The sequence below is a fragment of the Microchirus variegatus genome, assembly GCF_963457635.1.
Source record: "Microchirus variegatus genome assembly, chromosome: 16".
Classification (NCBI taxonomy): domain Eukaryota; kingdom Metazoa; phylum Chordata; class Actinopteri; order Pleuronectiformes; family Soleidae; genus Microchirus; species Microchirus variegatus.
This window is the reverse complement of record NC_139817.1, coordinates 25334283-25347940: the sequence shown is the minus strand read 5'-3', so window position 1 is coordinate 25347940 and position 13658 is coordinate 25334283. Positions and strand designations below refer to the sequence as shown.

At 40.3% G+C, this 13658-nt stretch overlaps 1 protein-coding gene across 1 annotated transcript in view; it reads left to right on the top strand.

Moving 5' to 3' along the window:
- LOC310938038 (chemokine-like protein TAFA-2) overlaps positions 1-11336 on the top strand; it is a gene marked incomplete at its 5' end in the record, with an annotated part of 28735 nt that extends 17399 nt beyond the window's left edge. The window contains 3 exons of the mRNA XM_083902433.1: positions 1882-2006; positions 3503-3559; positions 11132-11336. Coding sequence (XP_083758559.1) covers positions 1882-2006; positions 3503-3532 — 155 coding nt within the window. The 3' untranslated portion in view covers positions 3533-3559; positions 11132-11336. The remainder of the gene's footprint in view (positions 1-1881; positions 2007-3502; positions 3560-11131) is intronic.
- Positions 11337-13658: the final 2322 nt, after the last annotated feature.

Sequence of the window (13658 nt, the reverse complement as noted above, 5' to 3'; positions counted from 1 at the left end):
ACAAAATCACTCTGACAATTTACATATGTTAATACTGCGGCCTGGTACGTATCTGCTCAACCCTAATATAAAGTTTAAAGCTTATTGCACCTCTTTGGAATTGAAATGATAAAATAAATCTTAAGTCTCATAAAGACACATTCTTGACATTAATTTGACTCACAATCAAGACACACTAGTTTATTGTTGACTTACAATGTGCATTGCAAATCCTAAATGAACTGTTTAGAAATAAAACATTTGACAGCCCTCAGATGAATATAAAGAACATTTAAAAAGTTTACGTCAGAGTTGTGTTTAAAGCGTCTTCTAGTGAAGGGAAACTGCACATTATATCATTCAAAGACAGAGTAAAATGAAACACACAAATCTTAATCAACATCCCAGGTATCAAATCTGCATACTATTTATTCATTCCTTTTTATGGTGTATTGATTTGTAAATTGTGTTTTACTTGTGGACAATTTCATGAGGGATTGCTGAGTTTAATACACAGTATAAGGCGGCATTATAATTTAAACGTCAAATAAATGTGGGACATTTGCTTCGTTCTAAATGTGTTGCAAAAACCATGTTAGTGAAGTTGTACAACTGTGGTAAAGGGACAGTCCTGGACACGATCATGCATCTTTTCCCCGGTAAACTCAGATCGGCCTCAAAAACGTATCATCAGCAGACAAAGTAATGCTTTCCCTAATGAGCAGACTGGGGTGTCAAAGTGTGGAAGTGCCCCTTCAATGGCTAAATTACAAGAGACAATCTGCAGTGCTTTTTTCCCCAAATCGCTTGCTAATGTCTCTCCAGAACAACATGCTGTGGCCGCATTCCAACACGTGATCGTGAAGGCATTTCAACATAAATCACTCAAATCATTACTTGAATGCATTAAACATGCAAACTGTTTCTCATCATTTACACACATCATGAGCTCAAGGTGAACGCAAAGATTCAAAGGGACATTTTACAGGTCCAATAAATGAAGCAAAATATAACAAATTAAAGTATGAATCGATGTTTATGTTCCCAGATGTTTTCGGTCTTTGTGGTTTTAAAGCGCAATTAACTTAAAGTGAGATGTATGCCATGCACTTTATGCATGTTTGGTCATCAATACTCCATTTCATTTCACTGAAAAAGCTTTGTGGCTTTTTAATAGCTGCTGTTCCACAACCACCATCTGTGTGCAGTTGACCTGATGGAGTTTTTACTATAAGCACGGCTGTGCGATACAATTTGATTCCCTTGTGTCATAAAGTATCCATTCTGTGCAATTTACACCAGTGAGGCTCCAGTGTTACTCGTGGATTATAATAACCATTCTCTTCATTAGGAGAAGCGCTGATGGTGGTGGCTGGAGGTGTGGAACGTAGATAATGACCTCTGTATTATCCCACATTTAAATGATGTCGCGTACAATGGAGAAGCAGAAGCTTAATGCGCTGCTTTATGGCAGTGACTGAGGAGGTGTTCCCACTGCAGCTGAAGGATTTCCCCTCACAGAAGACCCGTGCACACCCTTGTATTTTCCCACTTCTCGTTTGAGCACATACTGTACAGATTTGGAATGAGGCTCTAAACCTTGATTTGAATTGAAGGCTCTTTTCAGACCGACTCTTGACATCCATCCTCAGTGATGCAATCAGATGTGGCTCTGAGTCAGAGTCAGAGGTGTCAAACTTCAAACACAACATAATCTGTTACGATGAAAACACGGCCCTCGACCTCTTCTTCCTTTAAACACAGCGCGTGTGGTCGAGGCACAGATGCCAGTGAGGTGATAGAGAATATAATAGTTCTGAAATGTAGGTTGTATTTTTTTGCATTATTTAATTAAATCAATACTAGTCCGCTGTATTTCTGACATTTATGTGTTTTTGTTAGCCTCCATAGTGGAGCAGAAGTGGTGGTGTCAGATGCATCCATGCCTCGACGGGGAGGAATGCAAGGTTCTTCCTGATCTGAAGGGCTGGAGCTGTGCTACAGGGAACAAGATCAAAACTACTAAGGTAAGCCGAAAGGTGCAATACGCAACATAGGAGGAAACAAATATTACCTACAGAAATGTATTTAGAAGAGAATTATACTTAGATATAGGCAACTCGTCTCATCTTAAACCAATCCAAGACAAACCTCTTATGATGTGTTCAGATCGCACACGCTTTATCGCGCGCATTGCGAAGTAACGGGCATTTCTTTTCACCATCGATAAAATCATTGTTGCACTCTTTTGTGGAAACGTCTGCTGAGAAGAACACAACTTGGCGAGTTGCACCGTAGTAAACGGTGCAACTCGCCAAGTTGTGTCCGGCTACTGATGGTGTTGTGAAACCACACAAGGCGGCGGTTTCTTCTCTGCAGATGTTTTCACAAGAGATAGAGTGGATGTATCATATTTGAGCTCCGAGTGCCCAAACAAAAATTATATGTTTCCCCCTCCATTATGAGCCGAGTCTGGTTGCTGGCAAGTATGCGACGTCATCCGGAGAATCTCAACGAAATTTCAAGTCACGCCATGGGTGCAAACATCGTGTCTGTGCATTGACTTTGTATGTAAACTTGTCTACAAATTCACATCACATCGTTGTGAATGCATCTCTGTCATGATTACGAGTTCATGAGTATCGCTAGAACACGTCAATATACAGGGCTAGTTAGCTTAATATTTTCAGGAAGTAGTTAACATATGGAGCTGAAGCTCACTCTCTGGATTTCCTTCCAAAGAAGCTTCAGTAAAGGAGAGAGATAAAGACTTAGTGGCCTGGCACTTCAATTTCTACGTGTCTGTGTCCATTCATGACTGACAATAATAGGCACAAGAGCTTATTGGCCTTGCTGTCATAAAAGCTTTTGTTTTGGTCTGATGTGTGCTCAACTGCAACGGGCCAGCACCATTCAAGTATTTCATGTTGGACTTTTTAGAAAGAGCCCCGTCATATAAATGGGATTATATTCAAACATGTCAAACATGACCCGAAACACTCCATTTCTTCAAAGTCAAGAGGCCTTAGCTTTTGTTACAGTTGTCTGCGTCGCCTTTTCCTAAAAAAAGCTTGTGTTTACTGTCGCTACTTGGACCCCAGGGGCCTGAATCAATGGACTGCCATGTCTCCTTAGCACTTTCAGGCCACTTTGAGCGCCCAAACTGGCCAATTACTCACTCCAATTACGTGCTTTTAACATTGTAAGATGATGCCAATATCCCTCACTGTGTTATGATGACCCGTAGACTTCACTTCTGCCTCTCTCCATGTACTTAATTATTTAAACTGCCCACACCACACCTGCCTGGAGCCAGGAGCCTGGAGCCTGGGGCTATTGATTCAGCGACTTGTCGGGATCTCAAAGTGATATATACAATTCTTTTTTCTTTTTTCGTATCGCAGCCGAGGCTCCTTAGACGAGGCTGAATGTCAAGTGACGTCTTAAAAATTGATTTTGGCAATTATCAGGCTTTAATTTGACCTTAAACATGTGTTTTCTTCTCTCTTGGACGACTGAAAAGATTTCTGCGGACAGAGACCAGCTTTGGTAACGACAGACACTTCACAGCAGAGTCCAGGTAACGAACCTGATTTATGGGTATTTCATTTGTTTCTATTTATTTTTCCATTGTTTTATTATGTATTAAATTTCAGCGGGAATCATCACTGCTGTGACTGCACATATGAAATATTGGCTTATCATTCATTGACATGTGTTATGTCTCGCTTGTCCTGAAACATGTCTGTCAAATAGTGTTATAACCACATTTAGCAGCTGTGTATGTAACTCCACCACAGATGGAGAAAAATCTGTGAGTAGAGGTGTGGAATCCAAAGAGACAACAACAACCCGTTCAAAGCATCATCATTATCCAGGGGATTTATCTCACATATGTTTGAACTCGGTAGAAAACAAGTTTCTTAAGTTTGGAGTCTGTCTGCAGGCTGCCTGAAGCAGCAGGAGGTCACACTTTCTTTTTCACCTCTGTTGAGTTATTGGGGGAAAAGAAACACCACTACATAAACCTGGAACCTCCAGCTATACTGACCTCCATCGCTCTGTATCAAAAATACATTCAACACCTTGAGACTTCCAAGTGTAAACAATTCGTGGCTACCACAAAAGCTCTGGAAACCTCGGGGAATACAGTTTTTTTCCCCCACACTTTGGCACAAGTCACTAAGTGATAAACACATTGTGGAACGCAATGATGCTCAGCTGTCGTGGTGAATTCTGTACATTTGCAGCCCTCAAATGTCCACAAAGACGAGTGTGTGAGTGTGATGTACGAAAATAGCTTCTGGGCTTTTAATTAGGAACAATAAGAGATGTAATTTTACCCTCCTCACATATTCCATCTATAAATTACCATATTCTTTTTTTTTTAAATCTTGAATCCCGTTTTTTAACTTTCAGAGCTCTTTATTTAATAATATATATAATTTATATATAATATATATAAAATGTATATAATAATATTTAATAATATTGCTGACCTCCATGTCCCCTTTACACCAATCAAATCGTCCAATCAAAATTTACCTCCTGTTCTTGGGACTGTGAAGAGCACTATTCATGCTGCATATGTCAGGCTGATGATAGCCTACAGTGCTATATTTAAATTTAAAGCTGTAGTACGCACAATCTCTAGAGAAACAATTGATTTTTGTGTCTCATTCCTATTTTGTTATTGTCTTGTGACTCTGTGTCCTGAACCCCTCCCACCATATGAGCACTGACACAATGAATTCATATTTAACACACGACGCAAGGCAATATGTCCACCTTTAAGACATGTTTTATTGCATTTATTTATATTTCTGGTTGCTTTGCAGTGTAGACAGTTCTTACATGCTCTCACTTAACTGTGACTGATCAAAGTCGACTGTCATGGTCTTGATTTCTTCAAGGCTCTAAACTGAGCCTGGAGGAGATACTAACGGCAAGTTTTCCCTCAACCTAGACATTTTTCTGAGAGGTTATAATGGAATTATTGCTCAATCACCCGCCAAATCAGCTCCACACAAGTCTCTGTGTTTCTCAGTGTAGTGGTGGTTAGACCTGATGTTGCCCGGCAACACACAGGAAGTGATTTGTTTCATCTCTAGACCGACTGAGGCAACCGCAACATTGAGCTAGTAAAGTGAGACGGCTGCAAACAGGTTGGAGTATGAGTGAAAACACAGTTCAGTTTGTAAATGCTTCTTGCCCAACCTGCCCCTGTGCTGCTGCTATAACGTCCTGTGGTAAAAACATACTTTTCGGATCCTTAACCAGACATTGATGTTTCCGTCACAGTGTCTGGTTCCACTGGGATCCAAGATTGTGACATTTTAAAACTCACAAGCTGTGGCCAGACATTTATTCTTCTGCCTATCTTCAATTTTATAGATGGAAGCCCATTTATTTTAAAATAATTCATTTCAGATGTTGGCGATGGTGTTCTATATTGTTTGGTTAAAACTGAATCCAGATTAGTGTTTGCTTGTTGAAAGGTTTTCAGCTCATGAAAAACTCACACACCTTTAAAGCTCCAGTGTGTAACTTCGCTAAAACAGCGTTTTTCAAAAGGACAACTCTAGTTTCATGTTCCAACTGTTCAAATTTCAACACGAGTTTTGGGATTTCACGACCCAACAAGTTTGCAGAGAAGGGAACGTCATTTCTTCATCTTAAGCAACGATTTCCAAAGTGTGGGCTGTGACGGTGCGGCATCTCGAGCCTTCGTGTAGTATTTGAAATCAGTGAGTGATGGAGAAAGGAAAGTTTGACAAAACTACAGCTGTGTGTAGTTATTGTCAAGTTGAGTTCAGTCTGACTTCAGGACACCCAGCTGAAAATATCACAGTCAAGTTTGGCAGCCAAAGCCTGATCTCTGGCAATCTAGGACAGGCAAACAATGGTTCACTCAACCTCCAACAAATCAACAGAAGCAATTGATAATAGCCAGAGCACGGAGGGCAGTCAACATACAGTAGTAGAGGACGACGGTCTGTGCGGCATCATTCAGATTGCTATTACGAGTTACCCTCGAGATCCACTGTCGTCTCCCGGATTCACAAGCTGTGTGAAATGGAGAGAGGGATTTGGAACTCGCAGCGTCCGTCACACTTACTGGCGATTACTGGACGTCACTAGGTAATCGCAGGTGCTTCAGAGTTACAGCTCAAGAACAGCGGCAACTGCATTCACGTTTTGACTGTTATGAAAACACAGGAAAGGCCTCATGCTGCGGCGCGTGCCGAGCATTTTATGGATGTGTCGGAAAAGTGGAATATCGGATATAAAGTGAGCACACTGAGCACAGATAGTGCAAGGAGTCAGACATCTGCCGCTGGAACATTTGCCACGCATCGCACACAGTGATCCACGCTCTGTCACAGCGACTCTACGTGATTGTGCATTTAACGGCGCGCTTTCCGAGAGTCACGCGGTGCTTGGGGAACTTCAAACATAGTCCACAAAATGCCGCTGAATTAGAGAAACAGCAAGCTGCACATGGGCTGAAGGCTGAGTTGCTCGTGCGCGACGACCGAACTCCACTCTGGAGATCTGAAAGTCTGCAAAGAAAAGCAGGAGCGAATAAAAGATAACCCTAGCCCTGCACCAAATCAACGTCACCATGCCAACAAAGGCAGAGCTGGAAAAGCTGCACAAGCTGGAGACCTTGCTAGAGCCCTGCAGGGTAACCCCTTCCTCTCTCACTGGCAAAGCCCATTCTGTGTCAACGCTGATATGCAGTGCTAAAGTAGATTATTATGCTTTCAGTTGTGTTAGTTTTTTTGAGCCTCACTTTCCTCTAACTTATGTGCAGTATTGTTTTTCAGTGCATCACTGAACACACATGCGGATAAGTACGCCACAGTTTAATGTTCAGGTTTCTTTTGTCGACACTTTACTGAAATCATTGCAGGACAGATGTTTGTGCCCGGATTGGTAGAGCTGACTTATGTAGTCGAGTTTAACTAGACCTTCACCTCAGACATGGAGAAACGCAAGGACAAAACAAACGGTACCTGGCTGAAGATTGGTGGTCTAAACATGTTGGGGCACACCTTAAATTAGCCTCCCTTCTACTTAGCAACACTCGCCACATCCGAAAGGTTGTTTTCTCTTTCTGGGAATATTGTGCAGAAGAAGCGAGCTGCTTCGTCATCCAGCAATGTGACCAGACTCGTATGCCGAAGCAGCTGCCGTGGGTCAGCAAAATAGAAATCTTGTTTAGCCTATCCCCCAACCTGTTGCTGTTCAGATTAAGCGATCTAACTGGACCACGTTTTCTGGAGTTGTTTTTTGTACACACTTTGCAAGTGAATACTTTGAAGTTCTATAGTTTGTGAGTGACGCCCTCACAAGTTAAGTTTTATTTGTCACTTGAAATATTGTTTTGGCTCTGTGTGTCTTTCTGTTTGTGCTTCCTCACTTGCACTTACCAGTATGACCAACAGAGGCCGCCAGAGGCTTGTTGCGTGAATGGGGTGAAGTCTGCCATCTCTGATTGCCTTGTTTTTTTGTTTTTTTGTTCCACGTATCTGAACTTAGATACAGTAGTATGTGAAAACATGTCTTATATTTGTTTGTTTTTGTGTTTTGGAGGTTCAACACTGTACAGTTTAGTATGTAAGTGAATAAATCTCCTTTACAGTTTTTTTATTGTCCCAGTTGTTTTTATCATAAGTACATTTTATGTATACACCTATTTGAAAAAAAAAAAAAAAAAAATAATAATAATTTGGCACAGATTTTAAAAATAAAATACATTTGTAATTAATTGCGATTAACTATATGAAATCATGCGATTAATTGCAATTAAAATGTTTTATTGTTTAACAGCCATAATAATAAAACACACACACACATACTGTATACACACTCATATACACAACCAGGCAAAAGTTTTACCACAATTATTCTATTTTTTAAATTGAAATTCAAGCAGTTCAGTCCAATGAATAGCTTGAAATTGTACAAAGGTAAGTGCTGAGCTGTCAGAGGTTTTGAAAAAAGAAATAAAAAAGTAGGTCACCCAAACTGAAAAATAATGTGAATTTCAGAATTACACAAAAAGGCATTTTTCAGTGAACAAGAAATGGGTTAACAACGTTCAGCTGCATCAATTTAGGTTGATCAAGCCTTGAAAGTCAGTGTTACCATTTCAATCAGTTTTCCAACTTGATTACTTACTTAAAAAATATTACATGAAATACAGCTGTAATAATGATGTCATGAATTTTTGTATCCCATGTTCACATGAAAACAATAATATAATAAAAACATATGGGAATTATTGGTCCTAGTCTCAGTCTTTAGTCTTTTTTGCTGCTTTCTCGTTCATGTAATGCTTCCTCCTTCCCTTCATCAGTCGTGATGTAAATAATGTCACTCTGTGTCACCACAGACACCACAGAATGGTTTCAATGTCATGGACATAGTGTTAAAAAAGGTTGAGTGGATCTAAACATTTTCTGCTAAATTCAGATTGCCTTCACATTTTGCTCAAGAACAGATATTTTTAAAGTGTATGTGAGTAGTTTATTCCTTTAAACAGTGACATCACAACTAATGGATGTGGCTGCATGAGCAATCTCTTCTTTCACACAGAGTTTGAAATAAAATAAGAAATCTTGCCTTGAGTTGCTTGAGTAAGAACTCCCAGTCTTGGTAGATACAACAGAGAACACACTGGTGAGTCGGACACTGCTGTGTGCCAATTATTTGGCTGAATCACATAAATATATAAGCCTGCGTACCTGCTGTGTTAAATTTTTCAGCCAACCTTACTGCAGGCACTAAATGGAAATGAATCCTTTGCCAGTTAAATTAGCACTTGTCAGCCACCAATTAAACCAATGCAACACCCACTTAAGACTCCGCTCCCCGTCAGTATTTTTAGCACCGTTTCAGACAGTCACTCAAATACTATTAATGACGCCCCCCCCCCCCCCCTCAAAACAAGACACATCCATCTCGAAAGACATTTTCTTTTCTGACAACAAGCCGCTGTGCTCATTGTCTTTTCAGCGTGGTATTATTCTCAAATTAGTAGCACATTAATCACAGTGACAGCTCTGAGAGTAAATGACTGCAAAGAATTTATCGCAGCCGTTATATTTTGTCTCCGGCGACCAGCAAAGTGCTACAACAACCTGATTTCACAAAAAGGCTTTACCCCCATCTTTGACACGGTTATGTAGATTTTCTTGTCAAGTTATGGCCTGACAGGTTTTGGATTGTTTTGCTTTTTGGCGTAATTGAGTGCCACTCTGCTGCTCTGCCCTGTTCACTGTCAAATGACCCAGTTGTGAATTAATCTAACCACGCTGTCGGCGCTGTCTCTTGGCTATCAAAAGTTCAGCGTCGATGCTGGAGACCTACAAGTTTGGTGCCTGCTTCCCCTCAGTCCGTCAAACCTACACGGCGGCTGACAGACAGTTGGAATCGATAGCGGATGTTGTTATGAAGGTTGTTATGCTACGTTCCTACGAGTATTTTCCAGAATGTACTTTTGGACGAGCAGAGGAGCTGCCAGTCAGCGAGTGAGCTTCATGACAGGCAATTTAATCTCAAGGAGAATGGAGGTCTTCAGACTGTTTGACAGCATTGAGCCAGGAGAGAGAAAACCTCAACGCGGAACACAAACCCAGTCTGTAGCAACTCTTATCCTTCAGATGACAAAGTGTTTTCACTGATCTGTGCGGACAGGACAGGACAGGACAGGACAGGACAGGACAGGACAGTGTCTCTCTTAGCTGGACCTGGAACGATCATGTTTTCTGAAATTTGAAAAAGAGTGTCACTGGGTATTTAAAATGTGTTGAAGCCAATACGTGGCACTCTTGATATCATTTTTACAAAAGCGGTTGTTTTCATTCAGTTCAGTCATTAATGTGATGTAAAATCAACCTCGTTTCCCGGGAAATATTTGGACTATTTCACTTTTCTGAAACAATTGGTAAATGTCAAGCTTTCTAGCTCAGTTCTCAAGTATTTTAGGCAAAACTCTCATTGGGAAATGGAAAATAGAGGGGTCGTGGGTGGCATGTCACATAGTGAGCGAGAGGGAGACAGCAGACCACAGTTCTGGAACAAGTCATAACCAAATGTCAAGGTGTCATCCCAGTGCTGTGTGTGTGTTTTTATTCAAACAGATTTCACCGTGTTATGAGGACATACTCTTTGTTTTTTATTATTAAATAAAATTGTAGTTGAAGTTATATTCAAACTTTTGTCAAACTAGTTTGTGTTTGACAACTTTTTGAAGTAAATTCTACTCAAAAAAGATTTTCCGTACACTGCACTTTCATCTTTCTGCCCACACATTCTGCCACTAGGGGTGAATTCCAATTCCTTGCTTAACCCTCAATCTCAAAAAAGTTCTGTCCCGATTCTCAGAAAAATTAAGTTGAGGCCAAGTTTAAGGGCTGTATCACCCTCAATATTGAAATTTTCCGAGACCACCCTTGGGAGCAAGGGCTACCCAGAATGCATTGCGTGTTTTGACATAAAGATGGCGTCGAAAGCAGCGAAACGAGTACGATACAAATGAAGTATTTTCTTTGTTAATAGAGATATAAAAATGATCTTAGTTTAGGCCCATATTATGGATTACTGACGTCACTGTTGTGTAACATTTATTTTTATTTGACCATCTTTTGTCAATAGTCGGCCGGTGTGGTTTACTTTTCAATAAGTCGTGGTGTGTGGTAACTGTCAGCTGAATATTTGTATGAGTATCATCTTATAACTAACTGACAACCTAATAACTTGACTGACAAACGGATCAGAATAAATAATCCTGACGTAAATGTCTTCTTCTTCTTCTTCTTTTTTGGAGTTGACAGACTGGACGCAGCTTTGGCGTTATTCTGCCCCCTACAGTCTGAAGACGTATCTGCATTTAAGGGGTGTCCCATTTCTAAGTGACAAAATAACCCTCAACACTTGGTTTTGAGGCCAGTTAAGATTAAGGCTTGAGCTTGAGGGTTAAGATAGGAATTGGCCTTAAATCTAAAAATGTAAACATATGATGTGTCATTCAACCACAGTGTTTCTGATGAGGTAAAATTCTAAATACATGTGTGTTTTTATGCTACCATAATTGTAAAGGCTTGCATTTTGACACACTTCTCTTATTTTTTTATCTTTACAGGGGAATCAACAGGCCTGGCCTCTGCTAAATCGTCGAAAGAGAAGAGAATAATGCAGAGGACTTTTCTGTAAATAGAGACTGCTTTTCTTCTGGACTGCAATTATTCCTTGGGAAACGCTGAATGCTTCGTCTTAACTCTGGACTTCCAAAAGAGGAGTCGATCCCATTTAAGTACTGATCGTACAACGCTTCTCTTTGAAGGACCACATATGATAAGCCTTATAGAGGACAACAGGATTTATTCTCTGACATTGTACTGCTTGTAGTGGAATACAATGGTGAACTTTGCCTATATGTTAATTTGTAGAGTATTATGGTCTTTCCAGGGGATTTTGCATCACGGTACGACCGCAGAAGGTGAACAGCAGATCAGTATGTTGTAAGTGCTGCAAATCTTCCCTAAAATTGTGATTTTGTTTCATCAGTCAAGTGCGACTTTCATCTCTGGCAAACTGGAGTTTCAAAGGGTCAAATCTAGATGAAAAGGTGTAGATAGGCAGCATATATTCAGGGTCATCTTCAAAGAAATACACAACCTCATTCACCAGTGCATCAATTATTTAAGGTAAAGATACAAAAAAATAAACTGATAAGGTGCTGAAATTTAATTTTTATTAGAGTATTTTATCAATTGCTGTGTACTTGTGGGGACATTTTGGTCTCCAGGAGGACCTGCAGAGTGAGCGCTCTTCACTTTTAACTTTTTACACGTAATGTAAACGTCGTTCATCTGCCTTCGGCAGGAGACGCGTAGCCTGTGTAGACACAAGTGAGCAGCTCTATGTTTTAAGACCACGCCGATCGTACACGCCGACTTCACAATCTCCAAATAGACTTTCTAGTACGCTTCACTTTTGTTTTGTTCTGAGGAGAAAACAAAGACATTGATAACTATGGACGCTTATACGAGGAGTTCCACCGGAACCCACACATCTACAACAGCATTGAGTACATTATAGCTCACTAGACTGACGTGGTAGTATGAATGAAGCTGTGGTCATGTATGCACAGGTTTAAATGAGAAGTGACTCTGTGGACACTGAACACAGACAGTATGGGGGGGGGGGGGGCTGTTTCACTGCTTTATTAGAGTACAATCATTCCAGTGCATCAAGTTGTCCTGTCTGCCTGGTTAAGATGTTTGTGATGAGTCAGGCAGACGTGATCCCAGACCCACAGTGAGTCTCAAACACCAGCTTTAAGCCCAAACCCACTTCTTATTTTTTACCAATACCACCCTAAAAAGTGGTAGTGTTTAAAATCTCACCCTAAAAAATGTGACACCCCTTCAAGAACACGTGTCGTAACATTAGCAGATGCAACATGTTTTTTTTTTTTTGCTTGGAAGAAAATGCTTTCGTCAGCTGTTGCTATATCACTAATGTGGACGACAGGCAGTATAAAGTGTTTGTCTACAGCAGAGTGTTGTGGTTAACCTGACTACACAACATGCTAACCACCGACCTCTTACATTAGTTTATTTAGATTTGGTTAATCTGGAGAAGATCCTATATAGCCTGCCCTCTGTTTCAAGAGCCAATTAGCACTAACACTTCACCCTACATTAACCTGGACATGCTACACATGAAAAACAGAGGGGTAGGGCTACGTGGTAAGGGCAAGGGATGAAAGTGGATGCAGCCTCTTGCTTTGTTACGTGTCATATTAATTACATGAATGTTGTTGTTATTTTGACTCAAATTATAAATCATACATAGTTGTACTTAACAGCCAAATTTAATATAACTGACAAATTATTCAGTCTTATATGACTCCTACCTAACACAACAAAAATCCTATGTGTTTCCTATGTTTTTGAAAATAAAATTTCCTGCCATTTCTTTATTATTTCTCATCACAGCTTGATTACAACAGTGCAAATGAAAACACAGAGCGTCTGGGTCACACGCTTGGTGATAACAACAATGTTGCTGAAACTCTTCTAAACTAGTTACTCAAGTGTGATTTGCTGATCACCTTTCAGTAGGTGTCGCTAACACTTCTTTTGTCCGTGTAAGTGATAACATCAGTAATAAACTGTTGGTTGTGTAACCAAAGCCTTGTGTCTTTTAAACATCCTTCGAGTGTGTAAACATTGGCGAGTCTTCCATCATCAATGACTGTCAATGTTGATGCCAATCATCCCTCACATGTTATAGATTGCCCTCAAAAATGCTGTAGGTATTTTGTAACAGCTGCTGCAGGCATATCAATAGTAAAGTATATTTGCTAAATATTACTGGCCACAAAATATTAGATCAGAAAATAAAATGACATCCTAACTCTATGATTTTTCTCACACCGAACGTGATTTGTCACATCACTCTGCGCCAATTGCTTCCATCTTGTCACGGGATCATTACGTACATTTTGTGATCGTATCGCTATCATCTGTTGTGGAAACGTCTTCATAGATGAAACCATTGTCTTGTGTGGTTTCACAACGCGATATACTGGGCCCAGAGACGACTGTATTCTTTCCATTTATGACCCTCTGGGATTCTTGTCTCCATTCACTCTAATAGCG